This window comes from Dipteris shenzhenensis, chromosome 9, assembly GCF_047967505.1.
Source record: "Dipteris shenzhenensis isolate YYH24624 ecotype China chromosome 9, Dip_SZ_1.0, whole genome shotgun sequence".
NCBI lineage: Eukaryota > Viridiplantae > Streptophyta > Polypodiopsida > Gleicheniales > Dipteridaceae > Dipteris > Dipteris shenzhenensis.
The window spans coordinates 58,484,040-58,505,942 of record NC_141604.1 but is presented as its reverse complement, the minus strand read 5'-3'; the positions used below and the strand labels follow the sequence as shown (position 1 = coordinate 58,505,942).

The following is a 21,903-nucleotide window of genomic DNA, read 5'->3' as shown; positions in this document are numbered from 1 at the left end:
CAGGAGCCATATCTTTTGATCTAGAGCTGTAAAAAGTAAAAATGCTCGCAAAATCGTGCTCTACGCACTGAGCACATCAGATCTTTCATTTGACATTTTCACAGGCCATCATAATTGATTCCTCTTCATCAGAACCACCTCCTGATCCTCTACAGCGCATCCAGCACTTAAAATAAATGAAGATAAAATTCATTTGCTGTATTTTGCATATCGACATGTAGTCTAGCTGTAGACTAGCACCGCCATAGAGGATCCACCAAGCCATGCCACATTACCCGATTAGTTTCCACCGACGTCAGTCCCATCGGATCTATCATCAGTGTACACATTCACACATCTGACACCAGTTTAGTATTCTTGGCATTGGCACATCAGCACCTCAGTGTGACACTTGGCATTGATCTTCCTCTTGAATTTAGGATTGTTGCACCTTTGCACGCACACATGCCACCCATGTACAGTCACATTTGTTGATTATTTTTGGCATTGGTTCTTGCACACATACATCAACCTTGTAGAGCCTCTTGGCTACGCCTGACACGTAATTGTCATCATTCTACTACAGGCTTGATCCTTGGCACACAGTAGTTCTCACATGATGGTTTTGACCATTCAACGTAAGCCCCCCAGTGGCAGCTCTCACATAGTGTTCTCATGGGTAGACACTCTCGCCAATACATGGGTAGACACTCTCGCCGGTACCCGGGTAAGCCTCTTGCACAGAGCACTAGACCCCGCCTCCAGCATGGAGATATTATCATCACACAGCTGATGATACACCAATCATGACTTCGGACGAGATCTGTGAGTGGAAAGAGAACCTTCTTCGACCATTTATTGCCACAGGGTATGTGCCAGTCTATGATGCAGACTCGAGCCTCATTGGCCTTGACAGATCAGATGCCTCAAATGTTAACATGGATCAGCCCGCAATTTTTGATCATGCACACTCCTCAGTAAGTCCTCAGCATGAGGCACACTTCTTGGTAAGCCCTTAGCATGAGGCACATTCGGTAGTAAGTCCTCAACACGAGGCATATTTGATGGTAAGTCCTCAGTATGAGGCAGTCCCATTGACATCGGCTGAGACTGGATTCTAGTGATGTACAACCATCACATTTATGCATGAATCTGACTCCATCTATTGTCACATCATATGTAGATACTGAGCAAGGGTTTACCAATGATCATGTAGTTGTTGAGCAGGTAAGTCCTCAGTATGAGGCACTCACATCTTTTGCAGCATGCAGAGATTTATGCCCCAGCGCATTCCGCTCCTTAGGTGATTCCATTCCAGCATCCATTACTAATGTTTTCACCTCTGATACGGAGCACATCATCTCCTTGGACACAGTTTCCACGAGTAGTACAGATCAGCAGATCAGTCTTCAGGACATCTGAGCGTCGGCTCAATCATGCCGCATTGCACCCTTGGATCCAGTTATCACCACCACTTTCGAGGAGCAGATCATTCCTTAGCATGAGGATACCTATGCATCAATGCGGTCCTGCCCCAGTGCAGTGGACATCATCAGGTTCAACCATAGCACAACTTGGGGAGACTTAGTGTTTCATCATGTACTTATGGCTATCGTATACAGTCCATACTTGATGCGAATAAGTGGTTGGATCCATGACTACAGATCAATCCCTACATTAGCATTCGACACCTCATTTGCCTCAAGGACATCTTATGCATTCACAGATGTATTTTAAGCTTCTAGGCCTTTAGACTATTAGCTCCTTCTCGATGAGCCTATGACAGATGCTACACCTCATGCTGATGGATGTTTAGCCATGCACACATTAGACGACCTTCAGCTCATGATAGTTGAGCATACAGGTTTGACAGGGTGCCATACCTTGTTAGTTTTACGGGCCTCTTCATCAATAGAGTAGTGTATCATACTTGTACCTTTGGCCCCAGATTTTCAGCCCTTGGATCTCACTCTGTCCACATCGACTATGCGGTCTTCTTTGACCCCACATCATTCGACAGAGATTACATTGCTACAGCATACCTTGCACATTGTTGTCAGTTCTTTTGGGTTGGCGACACTCTCGTATGTCACAATTAATAGAGCCTTCTACTCCAATATACTCCTTGGGGGAGCTATGCAAGCATGAATGATTCATAGGTGTCACTCCAATGGTTCTTGGAGTTGCTGCAAATGTGAATCCACAAAAGGGGAAGGGGAGAAGGAGAGGAGGAGAAGAAGGGAGGGGGAAAGAAGAGGAGGAGGGAGGAGAAGGCAATGAGAAGGAAGAAGGGGGAAGGGGGTATGTGGCATTCACAAGAGCCAAGAGCAAGAAGAACATGAACAATATCATTGAAAGGAAGAGAGAGCTTCTATTAACTTGCAACAACTGAAGATCAAAGTTTGGCTTTTAGCCTTTTATACAAGTCACCTTTTGAAGGGAGGGAAAACCATATTCTCTCTTCCATTTCTACCTCTTGGTGCTCTATTCTTGTATTTTTACATCCCTCTTGGGTTGGTATGGCTCCAAGACAGGTCCAGCAAAATCCTAGACTATAGAATTACATTGGAAGGTGCAAAATGTGGTAGTGTCAACCTATGCGCTTAACATATCCCCTTTCTTGTAGTTTACCCATCCATGGAACAAGACTTGGCAATGGAGGCAGTAGTGATATGGATTGAATGATGGGGTGGTGGTTGAGCAATATTTGAGAGATGGGACAAAAAGGATGATGCGGCACCAAAAAATGTGTGTGAAAATATCTTTGAATGCTCTTATGTGGTAGGCATGGAGATTGCACATGCAAAGATAGAGCCATATGATTTGATTCATTTATTGGGGTCAAAAAACAACTCCTATCAAATTTTGAGCTACGGTTCTTCCACCTATTGTTGGTAGGCCAGAATGTTGCAGAAATTGTTGGTATGGTTCTTCCACCTATTGTCGGTAGGCCAAAATGTTGCAGATAAAAATTATGAGTAGCAAAAAAAAAAGGATAAATGTGACCAGAACTAGATCAAGGATGACTTCATATGGTTCAATAAAGTGTCGCATATGGTAGATGAGGGCCGGTGTCGAGGCTACTGTGGGGAATTTAAACGAGGCAAGTTATATAATACATCAGGATCATTCTCTTTCAACTACTTGAAAAAAATCCACTTCCACTGGTGAGGCAAAGGCATATATATAGAGGGTGGTTCTGTAGGTTGCACTTGGCAGAGCAATAGATTTGCCAAAATTGGGACTGGTTCAAAAAGGGGCTTTTGCATGCTAGCTGCAACCCTGCATCGGTATCCAAAATGGAAGCTAGGAGACATTTGGAACTCCGTATAGTTGCCTCTAGTCTCGCATGGATTGGCTTGGCACCACGAATGGATTGGCTAGACTTTCGTAATCAACATCCTTGAGGTCAAAACTTTGCAGTTTCCCCTTCCAAAGACTTAACTTGGTAATATCTTTGAATGGCCACACACGGCTGATGATTCGGTACCATTGGGGATTTGAGAGAAGGACTTCTGTTGAATGATCATACCCACCAATTGGAAAATTGTCCAATTCGTTGGTGGGATGCTCTGAAGGGAATTGTATGTCCTCAAAATGGGCTAGCCTCAATATTCTTTAGACCTGATCGGGAGCATAGTTAGTGGGTCAATTATCTAAGGCTTCTCCAATTGGGATGTCAACTAACCCTACTTGTGTGTGAGTGGAGGTGGTGTGTTGTGATGTGTTTGGGAGTGGAGAGGAGGATGGGTCAATTGGGGTAGGAGTGACTAATGGAGTGGACTGTGAAGTAGAAGGATGTGTAGAGGTTGAGGAGTGAGGCTGTTAGGTAGATTGGAAATTGCAAGGACGGTGACATAGCATCTATCAAGTCTATAGCCTCCCTTCTATAGTCACCTACTTGACCATTGCACCAAGAATAATCTCCATCAATATTAGTGTCAACCAATTGTAGTAAATCTTTGAGCTCCTCCCTGGAAGCTAATTCAGCCCCTCTTCAAGCCATCTATCCCTTTTTCTTTCTACCATATTAAAGTCACCAAGGGCAATAAATTTGCCTTCTACAACATCAAGAGATTCCCACATTAACTTTCTATCTATAGCATAGTTGGGGGCATATATTGATATGATTGAGAAATCCTTACCCTTCATTGAACATTTAAGCAGATATCCATATGTTCTGAGTGTTACGTCAGCCATAATCCCGGCTTTGTCTAGTGTGGTTACAGTGAAGCGAGAAACCAAAGGGCTCAACAATGCTTGCATCAATAGGGAGTGCAATATTAAGGCCTAAAGGGCAATAAGGTTCTAAGGTCCACTATGGACAAGTGTCACTCAATTGGGCTCCAAGTGGCAAGCAATGGGTTCAAGGGAGATTCTAGAGGGAGGCTCCACAAAAAGAGAAGGAACTAAGGGTAAGAGTTCACGTAGGTAGGCCACAGGGAGGACTCTGGAATCGTGGCTAGGTGGAGAATCTAAGAGAGCCCTTTAAGGTCATGTCACAATGGTATCAGAGCGAAGGGGAGTTTTGGGAAGGTGAAAGTGAAGGGGACGAGAGTAACAGCATCAAGAAATACAAGGCTATGAGCATCAAGAAAAGACCTTCATGCTTGGAGCCGTGCACGCATTGTTTATATCTATAGTGTACACTGTAGATTCACAGAATGGCACAGTTCAATGGCGGTAGCAAGTCAATGGTGCAGCAGTGCTACAGTAGCCTGGGGCGATGATCTTTGGAGAACTGTGCATACTGCCGCTTGCACAATGTCATGTAGTACTAGTAGGCCACTAGTACTAGCCTACTATCAAACACAGTTGTGTTGCAGGACTCAGGAGTGTTGCAAGCCTATGAAGGCTATGGGTCTGAAGCTTTTCAATTTCCAAGGCTACGTGCAACCATTGTCATCACTACGGGACCCAGACCAAAGAGGGTGTCAGTACTGCAGCCTTTGATGACTAAGGCTCTTAGAGGTCTAAACTCTACGGGCAGCTTACGGATTTCGATAGACAATTGAAAGCAAATCGATGCCTTTGTTTGTTCGTCGACCTGCATGCTGGAGATTCATTGAACACCACATCATCTAAGGTCTTTTGACCTTTAGAAAAAAACCCACGTCATCCCTCTTTTTTTACCCCTCTTCACAGTTTAAGACTTCCCCTCTTTTTCCAAAGGATCTAAGGACCTTTTTACCCCTTTCTCTCTTTCAAGATCCTAAGGTTCTCCAACCTTTAGCCTCACTGATTTCAAGTCAAAGACCGAGGAGTTCGAGATCCAAAAAAGGGAAAGAGTGGAATCGAAAGGCAAGTCTGTGAATCAAAGAAAGTGAGACGACTTTGAAGACAAATCCAACACCTCGAACAAATACCAGGGAAGTGGGCATCACATTTTTCTCTTTGACATAAAGCGCTTTGCTTTATAATTTCTAGAAAATATACATCTTTAAAATGACAACTCCAGAAAGGGATGGTATGATTAGGGAGGTAGAGGAAAGGGCTAGAAAGGGAAAAGCAATAGTTGGAGAGGAAACACATGAGGAGGTATAAATTGAAACTCAAGAGGATAATGTGGAAATGGAGGATATTGATTACGGGGATTATGGAATTCCATATACGTAATTCACTAAACTTGAGACTCGAATGCAAAATATAGAAACACAGCTAGGAGTTATCAATGAAACACGAAAAACCCTAGCTGAAGCTATAACTAAGATAGTTGATTCTCAATCAGTATCTATTAGTGAAAAATCACTGATTGCTCCTAATCAAGTTGAGAGGTCTGCCTCTCGACTTAGAGAAACCTCGAACATCCTTAAGGACTTAAAACTGCCAATTTTCAATGGGGAAGAAAAGGAGCGTAATAAAGATGCGATTAATACGTTCTTGCAAAAATACACCTAAAAATCAAGTCGTGGAAGCAAGTCTTTCCCTTGGAAATAAAGCCTATAAATGGTGGATGAGCCTCAGGGAGAGTGATAGAATTCCTAGGTATTGGACTGAGTTTGAACAAGCCTTCCTAAAGGAGTTTTTATTGGAAAATGAATTAGAAAGAGCATGGGAGACTTAGGACAATAGCACTATGGGTAAAAACACTCTAGTCGAGTACATAGCAAACTATAGGGAGGCAGTCCTTAAGCTGAAGGGAATTGATGAATTCCAAAAGATAAGGGGTTTTGTGAGAGGTCTCAAAGACCCTTATAAGGTTGAGGTGAAAAGAAATTCTCCTAAAACCTTCAAGGAAGCTATTAAGTATGTCCAAATATACGATGACACGACGGGGAAATTCAAAGTTGGAACTTCATAGCAAAAAAGTTTTGTTCCAAAGTTCAATAAATTTCCCAATTTGAAAAGGAAGAGGCACTCTAAGAAGGAGGTTCCTCAGGCACCACCTAAGAAACCTCAAACACAAAATTATCCTCTCCTGAAGAAGACTCTACCCTCTTTTTCAAACATAATGGAGTTATTAAGATAACTCCTCTGTAAGCTATGCCCAAGACTATACAGCCATTCTCGACAAAGCACTACATCTATTCAGTTGAGATGCATGATTTGGAAATCCAAGGCATCCTAATAGCCTTGAATATCCACCTCTACACCATGTATCATGGTGTCCCAAACTTTTTTATCACTGCCCTTTGCCAAGGAGACCACATATTTATGGGCACTATGACTCTCAGGCAATTTTAATTTCTTAACTAATGAGTAGTTGCACTATCATCAACCATCACTCTTACTCTTTGCCCCTTAATTTTTCCATGCATCCTCATTAAATCATGAGGACCAAAGGTGGGTTGCCACATTGTCGATGATAGACACCACATGTGGGTGCTATCCTCATGATAGACCTCTACCTCAGTGTACTTTTCAGTACCATTAAGTGGCAACACTTGCACCGCATGTACTTGTCTTTGTGGAGGCCTATTTGGGGCTTTAGCTCCCACTGGTTTACTTTTAGGGAAGTTCCAAGTAGCATGGTCTTTGCCCAAACATTTGAAGCAAACATTTTCTTGCCTGGCCCTTTCATAATCCTCTTTCTCTTATTTGTTTGATGGAATTGGAATGACTACTACACCAAGAAGAAAAATTTGAGGTATATCTTTGTGGACTTACTTTTATTGGTGATTTTATGTCTTCTGCATCGAAAAGAAGTAATGTTGTTTTTGATAATGTTAAAAAGTATAAATCTTCTTTCAATGATTTAATGTTTGAATTTAAAGATGTTTTTCCGTTTGATTTACCTGATGGTTTACCTCCTGACAGAGAAGTAGATCATAAAATAGATTTAATTCCTGGATCTACCCCTATTTGTAGACCCCCGTATAGGCTTAGTCAAATGGACGAACGTGAGGTCAAAAGACAGTTAACGAAATATCTTAGGAAGAGCCAAATCCAACCAAGTAGCTCGCCTTGGTATGCACTAGTTATACTGGTAAAGAAAAAGGAAGGTACTATTCAATTGCAAGGGGAAAAATATTTTACTAAAATTGATTTAAGATCAGGATATCACCAAGTACGAATTAGGGAAGAGGATGTCCCTAAGACATCATTTTGTACTAAGTATGGACATTATCAATTTAAAGTAATGCCATTTGGATTAACAAATGCCCCAGCAACTTTCATGACACTTATGAATAGTGTCTTAACGCCATATCTAGGGAAATTTACTGTAGTATTTTTAGACGATATCCTTATTTATAGTAAAACTAGGCAAAAGCATTTGAAACATTTGCGAAAAGTATTCCAGCTGCTTAGAGATAATTCACTCTTTGCTAAAGAATCCAAATGTGGATTCTTTGCAAAAGAAGTGAAATACTTGGGACATATAATATCCCAAGAAGGGGTTCGTATGGACCCTGATAAAGTAAAGGCCATATTGGAATGGCCACATCCTACAAATCTAGAAGAATTACAGATATTCTTAGGTTTGTCACGATTCTATAGGAGATTCATCCAAGATTACGCTAGGATTGCTATTCCGATAACAGACCAGCTTAAGGGGAAGGGAAGCAACTTCATGTGGGATGAACCTCAAAAGAGAAGTTTTGAAAACTTAAAGATAGCTATAGCGGCAGCTCCTATCTTAAAAGTAGTGGATCCCAATGAACCATTCATGGTTGAGACAGATGCCAGGGATTTTGTTATTGGGGTGGTACTTATACAAAAAGGTCAACCAGTGGCTTTTGAAAGCAAAAAGTTAGATCATGCCCAATGTAATTACTCGGCATATAAGAAGGAGCTATATGCTATAGCCTATGCTTTAAAAAAGTGGAGGCACTACTTATATGGTGCAAAATTTGAGATCATCTTTCATCAAGAGAGCATTAAGTGGATTTGTACTCAGCTAGAGCTTAAAGGTAGAAAAGCTAGATGGGCTAATGCCAATTGTTAATGAATTGAGTTTTACTCAATTTCAAAATGATTTCCTAGAGTCCTTAAAGGGGAAATGTGAGTTTGATCCTCACTTCTCTAAAATATGGAAAGCAATTAAAAATAGGGATCCAACTAATCGAGAGGCTTTCACTGAGGAGTCGCATAAAAATGGCGACACACCACAGGTTGGTGATAAAGGACTCAAGTGGAAAAAATATACTATTGAAGATGGCTACCTACTCTACAAAGGTAGAGTATGTGTCCTGGATGATAATGACATTAGGTGCCAAATCCTTTTTGAATGTCATGATAGTACGAGTGATGGACACCTGGGAATTCATAAGACATATGTGCTTCTGAAAAGACAATTCTTTTGGCCCTCTTTTGGCCTAGAATAGGTAAGGACGTCCAAGATCATGTATTGAAGTGCCAAAAATGCCAGGTCAATAAGGTTGAATGCCTTAAGGTAGGAGGTCTCCTACACCCATTGGAGATTCCATCTGGCAAATGGGAAAGCATCTCCATGGATTTCATTGTAGGATTACCTAGGACACAGAGGGGGCACAACTCTGTGTGGGTAATTGTGGATCGGTTGACCAAGATGGCTCATTTTATTCCTGTTAGTCAAGATGTTAAAACTCCAAAACTAGCTAGGCTATTTGTGGAGCATATCTATAGACTGTATGGGCTACCAGTCAGTATTATTAGTGATCGGGATAGCAAATTTAACAGCCATTTTCGGAGGGTTGTGTTTAAGAGGTTGGAAACCTCATTGAATATCAGCACCACGGATCATCCACAGAGTGATGGTCAAACTGAAAGGGTCAATCAGATCATTGAGGATATGCTTCAAGCATATGTAAGTAAACTACAAACTAATTGGGAACAATATCTGCCCATATTAGAATCTGCATATAATAGTGATAAACATTCAGCTACAGGTTTTAGTCCATTCATGATGATGTATGGATTTCAACCATGAGCCCCAATGACAATGGGACTCGAAAAAGAGAAGGTTCAAATGGCCAAAGACTTTCTTGAAGATATGAATCAAATGCTTAAATTAGCTAAAGATAGCACAAGAAGAGCTCAAGATAGAGCACGAAGTTATGCAAACCCCCACCGTAGAAAGTTGGAGTTTGAAGTAAATGCGAAAGTCTACCTTAAGGTACCTGAATCTTTAGAATCTCTAAAGATAGGTAAATGTTTGAAGTTGTCTCCTAGGTATTGTGGACCATTCACAATACTTAAGAGGATTGGAGAACTTGCTTACAAATTAGCCTTCCCTGAGGGATGTAGAGTACATCCAGCTTTTCATGTTAGTAGGCTAAAAAGAAAATTAGGAGATAATGATAATCTCATTGGAAATGAAGTCCTAGTTGAAGTCATTGAACCCGCATCTTTACCACATGAACCAGAAAGAATTTTAGATAGACAAGAAAAAAGAACGCGACATACTATATGGAAGAACATCTGGTTAAGTGGAAAGATAGATCTAAAGAGAGTTCAACATGGGAAAGGGTAAGCAATCTCTAGAGGAGGTTTCCCAATTTTGTTTTTGAGGATGTAAACCATTCTTAAGGGGAAGAAAATGTTACGTCAACCATAATCCTGGCATTGTCTGGTGTGGTTACGGTGAAGTGGGAAACCAAAGGGCTCGACAGTGCTTGCATCAATAGGGAGTGCAATATTAAGGCCTAAAGGGCAATAAGGTTCTAAGGTCCATTATGGACAAGTGGCACTCAATTGGGCTCCAAGTGGCAAGCACTGGGTTCAGGGGAGATTCTAAAGGGAGGCTCCATGAAAAGAGAAGGAACTGGGGGTAAGAGTTCATGCAGGTAGGTTGTAGGGAGGACTCTGGAATCGTGGCTGGGTGGAGAATCCAAGAGAGCCCTTTAAGGTCATGTTACACTGAGAATCTAAGACAAACTGAGATACCCCTGCATTTTAGTGTGAGTGTACCCCTATGCTAGTGCCACCTTTCCCTCCCTCATGAGTGGTGTAATACCAGTTTCTCCTTCTATGTATGGCTTTACGTCTACTCTCTAAACTAAATCCAAAAATCTTAACTTCTTGTAATGGTAAGAAAGTAGGAGAGAGGGATTTAGTTCAAAGCCAATGAGCCATTTCCTCTCCCCTACTAGGATTTAGTTAGACCCCTAACAGAGTCAAGAAAGATAAAACATTTTTGGCATTCTTTTTGTGCCCCTTTTTAGCTTTGGGATTGGGGCTATTAACCTGAGGGGATGCTGCCTTTTCTCGAGACTTCCTTCTTTTATTTTGAATAGTTGTGAAGGCCTTACCTTGCACAATGATATCCTTACTATCAGCACTGACCTATACCTGTTCATCCTCTGATTCCTCTTCACTCATCCCATCTCCTTCCATTGCATCTTCTCTATTGGAATCTTTCTCAAATTCCTTGGACCATCCTACATCTACCGTAACATCATCTTTTGTTCCTTGATTTTGTCTAATCCATTCATCAGTCTCTATATCCACCACCAGAGCCTCAAAAGAGTCTTTAGAACCAAATGATGGGGTTACTTGATCTTTTCCCTTTTCTGTAGTAACATTGCTGTTGGAGGGAGGACCACCTCCTATGTTGGTTTCTCAGCACTTGCTGGAGCCTTGGGCACCCACTTCTTTGTAGGAGTGGGTTGCTTGAAAGAAAGGATAGCTTCCTCTTTAGGCTTGCTCCTCCTTTTAAAGGGAAGTTTTTACCCATGACTAGAAAGGCAACACAAGAAGTTAAGGTTTGGTAAATTTTTATATAGTAGGGGTTGCTCTTTGAAGATACTACCAATCTTGTTCAAAAGTACGAGAGTTTTAGGGAGCTCCTCTACTATATATAACTTGATGTAGAGCTGAGGATTCCCTTTGGGGTTAATAAAATTCTCCTTTCCACTCCCAGTACCTCACCTAACCCACATAAGAAAGACACTTGATTATATAGAGATAGAGGCAAATCTGGGAGTTCACACTAGAATTCTAGTTGGACCTGGAGGTATCAATAGAAAAGTCAAGAGACCACCATTCCTAGTAAAGTGGCTAGTGTCTAACAGTCCAGAGTCCATGTTGCAAGGCTCTAGTAGCCATTTCTAGTCTTTCAAACAAAAAGACAAAGAATCCTTTTCTCAAGAATCTTACGTTAATGGTATTCATTTCTAATCCATGTTTTAAGGAAAGCCATGGGGGGTCAGGCACCAAGGAGATGGCCTACCAGAGCGTGATGCTACAGAGTTTGAAAGAAGTTTATCATTTAGGAAATCTATGATACTCTTACCTAGATCAAGTTGGTATTCCTCACGCGAAATGGCTCATGTTCTTTCAATAGTAACCCCTTCTCTTCCTTCAAATCCTTGATCAACCTTTCACTTTGCACTATTCTTTTCTAGTGTGCTAGTGGAGGTGTGCTAGTGGAGGGTACATCTTTGCTTCCTTGTGTCTTTTGAGAATTTATTCTATCCTCAAAGGATTCTTTTTTTTAGTAGGTTCGGCGTCGTCTCTATTTTGTTTGTCACTAGATTTTGAGCCGCTCTTGTCACTACCATCTCTTGCAGACCGAGTTCCTTTGATTTTGTTTTTACCTGCATCAAGGGCTTGACTTTTGCTTGAGTCAAGAGCATCTGTTGTAGATTTTTTGTTTGCATGTCAAAGAAATCTTTGGTCTTCATCGCCATGTTGAGGACGGGAGCTATCAGAGTTTGCTTTGTGCAGAACTCCCTTGGCCATGGACTAATCTACATAGGCAAAGCAAAAAGAAGAATGCACTCCTGTAAGAAGGGAGAAGAACCCCCCTCATTGTTTTTAAGCTGCAAACATGTACAAAGGGCAAGCGTGCCCCCCGGGGCTCTTCCACCTTAGGCCAAGGGAATCTTGAGTCCATTTCTCTCAGATGGCAGAATATGTTCTTTGATGCGAGAGAAATTGGAGCATGAGGAGTTTTTCTCTAGCCACAGTATGAAAGGTTGTGATGTTACCCAAATCTAGGACTTTGTCCGACAGGGAAATAGGTAAGACACCTCTCCCATCAACACCTTGTCCTAGGTGTTGAGCTCCTGTTGAGCTTTGGGGGTAGAGTGTGATGTTGCTGGCCTGTGCAGTACTCACCTCTGTCTTCAATAGTGATTCCTTCATACTAAAATTTGTCCTTGGCTCTAAGAGCCTAAACATAGGGGGAGGGACTCGAGGCCACCGTCAACATCACCACAGCCATCTCCATCGCCATCCTACATATCATCTCCTCATCCTTGAGGTTTCTTTTGTCATTGGTAGACTTTGTTTTACATGTTCAATTGATTGAATTGGAAGGAAACATTAGTCTAAAATTCATTACAGCCTATGTCGACATTTATCCTACAAGTTTTAATATCTCTTGCATTTTCCAAAAGATACTAGCTAGGTAGGTGCACGATCAGGTGATCCAAATAATAGTATCCTGGATAGAGCACTATCAGTGACTACTATTATACATAAGTTAACACAAAGGGCTTATGTATAACCAGGTGTAGCCAATTGCAAAACTACTTTTGGAGCTTTTTGGGGGCCATATTGCACCAGACTGCAATGCCCTAGCAGGGGAGATTTCGAATTTAAGTTAGAATGTGCTCTCACTAGGTTTTTTCCAAGCATATTCATTGCCACACTGGCATAATGATGAGATGCAATCTATCAAAAGTTGTTGGAGTAATCATTCTAAACACCATGCAGAGCTCAATGCACAATGCATGATCCAAGTGCATAACGTAGCGCGTCAAAATATCATCATAGGTTTGAATCTTGATTGGAAGGTCATCGATCTTGCGATCTTAAAATTGCTCTCGGGTTGGAAGCTACACCTTGTAGGTGTGATTGCTAGGTTTCATGGTAAAAAGCCCCACCCTCTACACAAGTTTGTGATTTACAAAATTGTGAAAGCTTCCTAGATTAAAGAAAATGTGGATTTTCCCTCACCTTTCCATAAGTTGAGAAAAGGTCATGAGGGCCAAACAAATTATTATTAAAATTGCAATTAAATAGAGAGCAGGTACTAAGAACAATAGAAATACATGTCAAAGAATCGGCTTTCCTATAGGAGTTGGTTTTGGTTTAGAGGCTTGTCCTTGTGGGAAACCTTTCTTTCTTGGACAATCAGACTTGGTGTGACCCCGTTCCTCGCAGATGAAACAAGGCCTTTATTGCATGGGCATACAATCCCAGCACGCCTTAGATGAAACCAACATCTAGTACCATTTTTGTGAAGGTACCTAGTTGTTAAGATATCAATCCAAACCAGGGCTCTTCGTATGTTATTGCCCAAGACCACCATAGCCCCTCTTGGAGTCTAGCATTCCCTCTCAAACCCGATCTCCCCTTCCACTTCATTAACTAGCTGCAAGCTTTCCATGCACTTACTAGACAAACAATTATATCCGAGCCTTAGATTTTGATAGGAAACCATGAGCATAGCTTACTGTACCATGACATCTCCTTCCACACCCCTAACCCTCTTCTCTTAGCATTTTCCAAGAACCATTTACAACACTGCGCCCACGGAGCATTGCATATAAACATACAGGGTAGCCATTTTCCAAACAAAGATATATTTTTGAAATCTATATCCAAGATACCAAGGCTCCTTGAAGCTTTTGGTACTTTCAAGGAATCCCAGGGAATATAATGCTCCTTCTTGTGCTATCTATCCTCTACTCAAATGAAATCTCTCAGTATCTTTTCAATCTCTAGCCAATGAAACTTATGAAACCACCACAATAGATGTTTGACCATAATGATCCAGGCATTCCATGCACCATGCCAAACTCACATTTTCTACCAGATCTTTTCCTTGAACCAATGATACCTCTATCAAAGCATCAACCCAACACCCAATGTCCCCCCCAAATATCTGACCACCATGCCTCTTTTGATCCATTTAATAGGAAAGGCATCCATCTAATCTGGTCTAAGACCTGAATTAGTTCGAAGCCAAAATGTCCTGGGCCAAACTACAAATTGAGCTGGATGCTAAGCAAAACTTCTGGATAACTCCACACAAATTTGGGATTCTATCTCTTGATTCTTGGGTGAGGGCTCCATGTCATCCATGAACAGCTGTGAGCAAAATTGGTCCCTTGATGGGAGCACTATCCCCTAAATTCTTCCCTCCTATAACCCTTTGCAACATGATGGTACACACTGCAAACATAAGAGGCGCTAGGGGGCACCCCTGCCTCATTGATCTCCAAAGTGAGAATTAACACACAACACATTCATTCAAGCATATTACTAATGAGGCATTTTGGAACAAATCACTCACCGTGTGACAAAAGGCTTCTCCAAATCCAAGCTTATTCAACACCGCTAGCATAAAATCCCATTGTACCCTATCATAGGCATGATCATAGTCAAAGCCTAACAAGACACACCTCTGATCTATGGCTATGGAATAATCTAGCATAGAGGAGACTTTCAAAACGCTCTCATAAATGCCATGCCCCATGATAAATCCATTCTGCTCCCTATCAAGTTTCAACCACTTTCATGTAGATGTCTCTGATCTTGCAAGCTAGAGCTTTAGCTATGATTTTATATGAAGTGTTTAGCATAGTTATAGGCCTCCAACCTCTCACCTTTAGCCAATTATTTCTCTTGGGAAAAATCTTGACGAGACCCACATTGACATCTTTTGTTAATTGGCTAGTCAGCATCGCCCAATTGGCCGTTGCCACAAAGTCTCATTTAATGAGGTTCTAGAAGGAAACAAAGAATGGGTTTATCCTCTAAAGTAAGGCCATCTAGCCTGGGGGCTTTATCCTCCTATAGTAAGTCCAAAGCTTCCCTGGGTGACACTTGTGGCTGGACGTCCTTGAACACCTCATTCAGGCATAGTGCCCATTCCTGAGAGACTTCACTTGAACCGCCCACTACATTAGATAGTTCCTTCTTAAAAATGTCCGCCACATGCTAGAATTCTATGACAAAAATATCCCTGACTATCCTCCACTCTGTCTATAGCTTCCATTGATTGTTTGTGCTTAACCATTTGAAATAAAAACGCGGTTAAAAACCTCAATGGATAATCTCCTTTTGGTAGCCACAGAAGGCAAATCTGAAGCCATGCTCGTTCAAACTCCTCTACTTCGAGAGCTTCTTCTGCTTCTACTAGCAAGGTGGAAACTATAGGATCCTCAAGTCTTGAATTGATGGCTTCTCAACTGAGACCTGTAAGTCACCAACTGCTCATTGATTCTCTTCTTTTCCTCTTTGCATCGCCCCTAGGTCAGAATTGGTATCAACTTCCCCCCTCCATACTTTTTCCATTTCATCACAGAAGCCCAAAGAGAATAACGACTTTCAATCAAACTTAAAAGGCATATCAAATGATTTGTTCACCTAGCCTGTAGTAAAAAAGTACCATCCCATTTGAATGTGATATGAGAGACTTGCATCCAACCGCAACTTTGCCCTCCATTGGAGCTAAAAGCCACCGGGCTTCTTCTGAGAAATAGAAACTATCAATTCTACTAGCCCTAAACTGAGTACCCCTCCTTCTATTTTTCCACAAAAATCCGTTCAAGCCCTCTGAGTCTAGTTCTATAGCATCTATCAGGCCCTTATCAAGACAAAGCTCTTCCCAAGTCTCTAACTATTCTCGCAACTCACCCAGCTCTAGAAATTGACAAGTGCAAATTAACTAAACGCCCTCGTTAGCGAGCCTCTCAACTTCTAGCTTAATCACGTCAAAGTGTAGATAACATGTAGTAGTGTGTTCGACACGATTCTCATGCAGATCTCTCTTGGCCACATCGGCACACAAACATCCCAAGACACCTCCATAGAATGTGGAGAAAACCCACTCCTAAGTTTCTGAGACACAGTGTCTGCATAAGAGGCCAAGTCTTTCTTTGGCGAGTCTCGATTTCTACCTCCTACCGATTGAATGTCAGACTCTGACCCTTCCCCTCGTCCAAAGCAATTGGATGTCTTGAAAAATTCATTGATCTACCAGTGCTCTTACCCAGCGGGGATGACAAACCACCTCCCCCACTTTGAGAAGATTGGAACTCATTAGGGCTCTTCCGGGAACTCCAAGGCAATCAACCTCACACCTCCTTTTCTTTAATGATCCATCAACCCCCTCTCCCTTATGGGAGTGCTCGAGCATGCAGAAGTGTACCAGCAGGTGCACTAGAAAGGAAGCTTGGCAACGCGTAGCACCTCACCCTCACCTGCTCATCTATCTTGTGCTTTTGCTAAGTAAATTAAGGTAGTCTTTTAAGAAATACAACCTTACAAAGGGAAGTCGATCCTTTCCATGTGCCAAATCTAGGAGCACACATGCTAGTCATGCTCTATCATGATAGCACTGAAGCATTAAGTCAATTACTCTATTATGATGGGAGATGTTAAAGTCTCCCATAATGATAGCACTCAGAGATCACATCAAGTCATGCTCTATCATGATAGCATTGAAACATTAAGTCAAGTCATGCTCTCTCATGAAAGTAGTCAAAGATTATGTCAAGTCGTGACCTCTTATCATTTGTATTTTAAGTTGTCATCATGTGAGATTAATGTTGCCCGAACTAGATATATGATATACTCTTGATTTTTCGATCTTACACTTTCTCAAGGGTGCAAATGGTTTTTAAAAATAGAAACGGAGGGCCATATTTAAAATCTAAGAGAGGATATCTTCAGGTTTGAAAAGTTCACAAATATCTTGATTTTAAGGCCATGATGAAATGACATCCTTTTTAAAAGGTAGTAGCCTTGAAATTATTGTTAAGCCTAGGCTTATTTCTTCCTCCCAGAAGGGTTTACAGGCACATCTCCATGCACTCCACAGCTTTTGTCAGGACAGAGGGTTGTTTGTAAACCTTGGGAAGACCAAAGTCATGGTCTTCAACACGTCATACCAGGTTTATAGGAGAGGCGAGTTCTCTTTCACATTTGATGGGCAGGAGGTGGAGCTAGTCAGGGAGTATACATATTTGGGTGCCACATTTAGAGGTCCAGTCTTCTCCATGACGCATGCAGCACGAGATAGGATCAGTAGAGGGTATGCCGCCTTGGCTCTTCTCGAGAGGCAGTGTGCACAGTCACATTATGAAATTATTTTCTATTGTGAACACTTATATATATGAGTAGATGGTGTGCTCCCTAAGGCATATTGAGAGATATAAGGATTGTGGCACATTAGGAGATATTCATATCTTGTTTGTCTTGTTGGATTCAGCTTTGGTGTGGAAACAATCCTTGTGGGAATTCTTGTGGACAACACATCAAAATGGTTTGGCTTCACCTTTTCAAAATTTCCATCATATTGAGCATCCTCATGGCAAAATTTGCGAGGTGTAGCTCAGCAAGTACGGGAAATGATGAAGATGTGGAGCTTTTGCTGGCATTCAAGAGGGGCATCACCCATGATCCTTTGGGGGTGTTAGGAGGTTGGAATGTTGGCAACAAATCTGTGTTTTGCAATTGGAAGGGAGTCAAGTGTGTGGTTGAGCCTAAGCCACACTACAGTTCTATGCAAGTAGCCCAGGTGAGTGAGCTAAACTTGACATCTAGCAATTTGGAAGGCTGGATCACACCAGCTTTAGGTGGACTCTCACATCTCTCCTCTTTGGATTTGTCTCAAAATCGTCTTTCTGGATCTGTTCCTCATGAATTTGGATTCTTACAAAATCTCCACATTTTGTATCTCCGCAACAATCATCTTGTGGGTGGCATTCCCACCACTCTTGGCAACTGCACCGCCCTCACGGATGTCCGAATCCATACAAACAACTTCACCGGTCACATCCCATCTGAATTTGGGATACTTGCGAATCTTCAAATTTTGGCCATAGCTCAGAACAACCTTACCGGTTCCATTCCCAAAAGCTTATCCAACTGCATGAACCTCGTTGCTCTCGACCTTGCTAGCAACCAACTAACCGGGGTCATCCCATCGGAGTTTGGAATGCTCACCAACCTTCAGGCTCTGTTTCTTCGGGGAAACCAGCTCACGGGCCTCATCCCCTCTAGCTTAGGCAACTGCACCACCCTCACAATTCTTGAGCTTAATAGCAACCAACTAACCGGGGTAATCCCATCGGAGTTTGGAATGCTCACCAACCTTCAGACTCTGCTTCTTTGGGGAAACCAGCTCACGGGCCTCATCCCCTCTAGCTTAGGCAACTGCACCACCCTCACAATTCTTGAGCTTAGAAGCAACCAACTAACCGGGGTAATCCCATCGGAGTTTGGAATGCTCACCAACCTTCAGACTCTGCGTCTCTGGGGAAACCAGCTCACGGGCCTCATCCCCTCCAGCTTAGGCAACTGCACCACCCTCACAATTCTTGAGCTTAGTAGCAACCAATTAACCGGGGTAATCCCATCGGAGTTTGGAATGCTCACCAACCTTCAGACTCTGTTTCTTCGGGGAAACCAGCTCACGGGCCTCATCCGCTCTAGCTTAGGCAAGTGCACCACCCTCACAAATCTTGAGCTTAGTAGCAACCAACTAACCGGGGTAATCCCATCGGAGTTTGGAATGCTCACTAACCTTCAGACTCTGCTTCTTTGGGAAAACCAGCTCATGGGCCTCATCCCCTCCAGCTTAGGCAACTGTAGCACCCTCACAATTCTTGACCTTAGTTTCAACCAACTAACCGGGGTGATCCCATCGGAGTTTGGAATGCTCACCAACCTTGAGAATGTGCTTCTTTCGGGAAACCAGCTCACGGGCCTCATCCCCCCGAGCCTTGGGAATTGCAGCGCTCTCACTGCGCTAGGCTTTTCTTCAAACGAGGTGATGGGATCGATACCCTGGGAATTCGGGATGCTCCATCGCCTTGCAACCTGCTATTTGGGTGGTGGCATTCCCTCCAGCCTTGGCAACTGCACCTCCCTCGCTGATCTCGACCTTGATTCAAATGAGCTAAGTGGTGCAATTCCCTCCGAGCTCGGCAAACTAGGATCTCTTCGACGCATACTTTTGGAGGAGAATAACCTCTCCGGGACTATACCGCCGGAGATCTCCAATTGCAGTCAGCTATTCTTCCTCGACTTTTCTTACAACAGGTTGAGTGCAGCCGTTCCCAATCCCATCGGCCAGCTTCAAGAATTAAGAAACTTATATCTGCAACACAATATGCTCACGGGTCTCATTCCCGAAACTCTGAGCTGGTGCTTCAGACTCATAGATTTGGATCTCTCTTCCAACTCCCTCACAGGAAGTATCCCCTCAAACTTCTCAGTATTAGTCTCTTTGGGATTGGCGCTCAACTTATCTCGGAATGCTTTATCCGGATCCATACCTTCAGGATTAGGCGGAATGTTCTTGGTGGGAGCTATCGATTTGTCTCACAACTTGTTATCCGGTACAATCCCAGCAAGCATGGGCGGTTGCCTGGAGCTCTCTTTCCTCGACCTTTCCAGCAATACTTTGACAGGAGAAATACCACGGACCATCGGCAGTCTCAAGAGTCTAAAGCTGTTGAATCTCTCTGGAAATATGCTATCTGGATCTCTACCGCCACAACTCGCTGCTTTAAATTCCCTCGCACAGCTTGACGTATCCTTGAACAACCTCACGGGCAGCTTGCCTTCTTTCCTTGGACGCATGCCTGCCCTCACATATCTCAATGTCTCATTGAATGCCTTCACAGGTGAAATTCCAAATGTTGGCCTGTTTATGCATCTCAATGCTACATCATTTTTGGGCAACCCGGGCCTTTGTGGGCCGATCCTTCATAAAGTCTGCGAGGTAGCCATTGCAGGCCACCACAAGCTCGTTATCATTGTTACAGCTACTGCTTCAGCGTTGCTATTGTTGGGGGGATTACTTTGGTACTTCATCCATCGTCACAGTTCAAGATTCTCTAATGTGCTATGTCCAACCTTGCGCCGAAGGCAAGAAAGGTTTACAGCTCAAGATATGTGGACAGCCACAGAAGCCTACGATCAAAAAAATATCCTTGGTGCGGGTGGATTCAGCGTTGTTTACAAGGGCGTGTTGCCAGATAACAGGGTCATTGCTGTGAAAAAACTCAAAGACGCACGATCTTACGATATATTCGTAAGGGAGCTGCGGATACTTGGAAGACTACGGCACAGAAATCTGGTCAAAATCTTGGGTTACGTCTCTACTTTGGAGGTGAAGGCCTTGGTGTTGGAATTTGTGAGCAATGGGAGTTTGGAGCGACACTTGTATGAAGCTGGAACCTGCCGATTGAGCTGGGAAACACGTTTGAAGGCAGCAATTGCTATTGCTCAGGTCTTGGTTTATCTGCACCATGACTACGGTCTGCCTGTGGTGCACGGTGACTTGAAGCCCAGCAACATCCTCTTTGATTCCGACTTTGAAGCACGCCTCACAGACTTTGGCACTGCGAGGCTATTCACCGATCTTTCCAGTGGTGGAACCTCTCTCCAGCTATCTTCCACCTTCAAAGGTTCCATCGGCTATCTAGCACCAGGTAAAGCTCTTGCATTCAGATCTACTCTTCCAGAGCCCCGCAAGATCGGGATTTAACTTAATTTCAACATGCAAAACAATCCTATGTTTCTATCTCACAGGACATTGTATGTGCATTCTTTGTTTCATTTACAGAGTATGCATACTCTACCCGGGTTTCTGTAAAGGTGGATGTTTTCAGTTATGGTGTTGTATTGTTGGAGATGTTTACTACAAGAAGGCCCACAGACGAAAATTTTGGCATGGGGATGACTTTATCTCAATGGGTGCGTTCATATTTCCCGGACAAAGCAATCGAAGTCTTGGATGAAGCTCTTCAAGGATTTAAAATCAATAATCCTGTCCATATCATCAGACTCATGGGCCTGGCTTTGGCTTGTACCAAGGAGAATCCAAGCAGCCGTCCTACAATGAAACAAGTTCTCACAGAGCTACTTAAAATAGAAACGGGAATTGGCAATGCTATTCTCAACTATCCTGCATTAGAAAGCCTTGCTACCGCTGGCAGCACGAGGGCAATAAGTTCAGATCAGCATCAAAGGTATTGTTGTTTGATTTCAAAATGTGTTTATCCCCAAGTCTTTTGCATATCTGATCATTAATCGATGTGATGTCTGCCTGCAGGAATGTACAAGAACATTCATTCTCAACCTAGCTAGATGCAAAGGAGTCAGTTGTGCCTATTGAGGCAGTAACTAAGGCGTTGATGGCACCTACATACATTAAGAACAAGGGCCCAACATCATATGCATAATGTATGTAGTGAGAATTCAGACATGAAGAATACATAAGCTCGGTACCATTACCAGTAGACTGCAAGTCAAGCGAGTGTATTTATTTGCATGAGTATCTGATAGTTACCTAAGAAGCATGATCTTGGAAAAAGGTTGTAAGTACTTGCTGACTCTTATGTAAATAACATGCAATTTGTTGCCCGCTCATGTGAAAGATCTTGAATGGTGTGGGCCAAGTCAGTTCTATTATTAACCACAAGCTTGTCATAGGATGATAAAACGATGAAGTAAATGTCTACATCTAAGTGTCAACAATGACTGCCAATAGTCCATGTGGAAAATAGGGGACTTTGGATAACACAATGGTCACAA

At 42.6% G+C, this 21,903-nt stretch overlaps 1 protein-coding gene across 1 annotated transcript; it reads left to right on the top strand.

Annotated features, from left to right (window-relative positions):
• Positions 1-17,665: 17,665 nt before the first annotated feature.
• LOC147898898 (uncharacterized) lies at positions 17,666-21,872 on the top strand. The gene is made up of 3 exons (XM_087379247.1): positions 17,666-20,798; positions 20,933-21,338; positions 21,422-21,872. Exons 1-3 carry the CDS (start codon positions 17,666-17,668, stop codon positions 21,450-21,452), a joined length of 3,570 nt encoding a protein of 1,189 aa, XP_087235373.1. The 3' UTR covers positions 21,453-21,872.
• The last annotated feature ends 31 nt before the right edge of the window (positions 21,873-21,903 follow it).

Bases quoted from the DNA above. Each gene is read 5' to 3' on its own strand.
- LOC147898898 (XM_087379247.1), top strand. From the start codon at position 17,666: ATGGCAAAATTTGCGAGGTGTAGCTCAGCAAGTACGGGAAATGATGAA. The intron at 20,799-20,932 runs GTAAAGCTCTTG...TTTCATTTACAG, and splicing joins CATCGGCTATCTAGCACCAG to AGTATGCATACTCTACCCGG. The intron at 21,339-21,421 runs GTATTGTTGTTT...GTCTGCCTGCAG, and splicing joins AGTTCAGATCAGCATCAAAG to GAATGTACAAGAACATTCAT.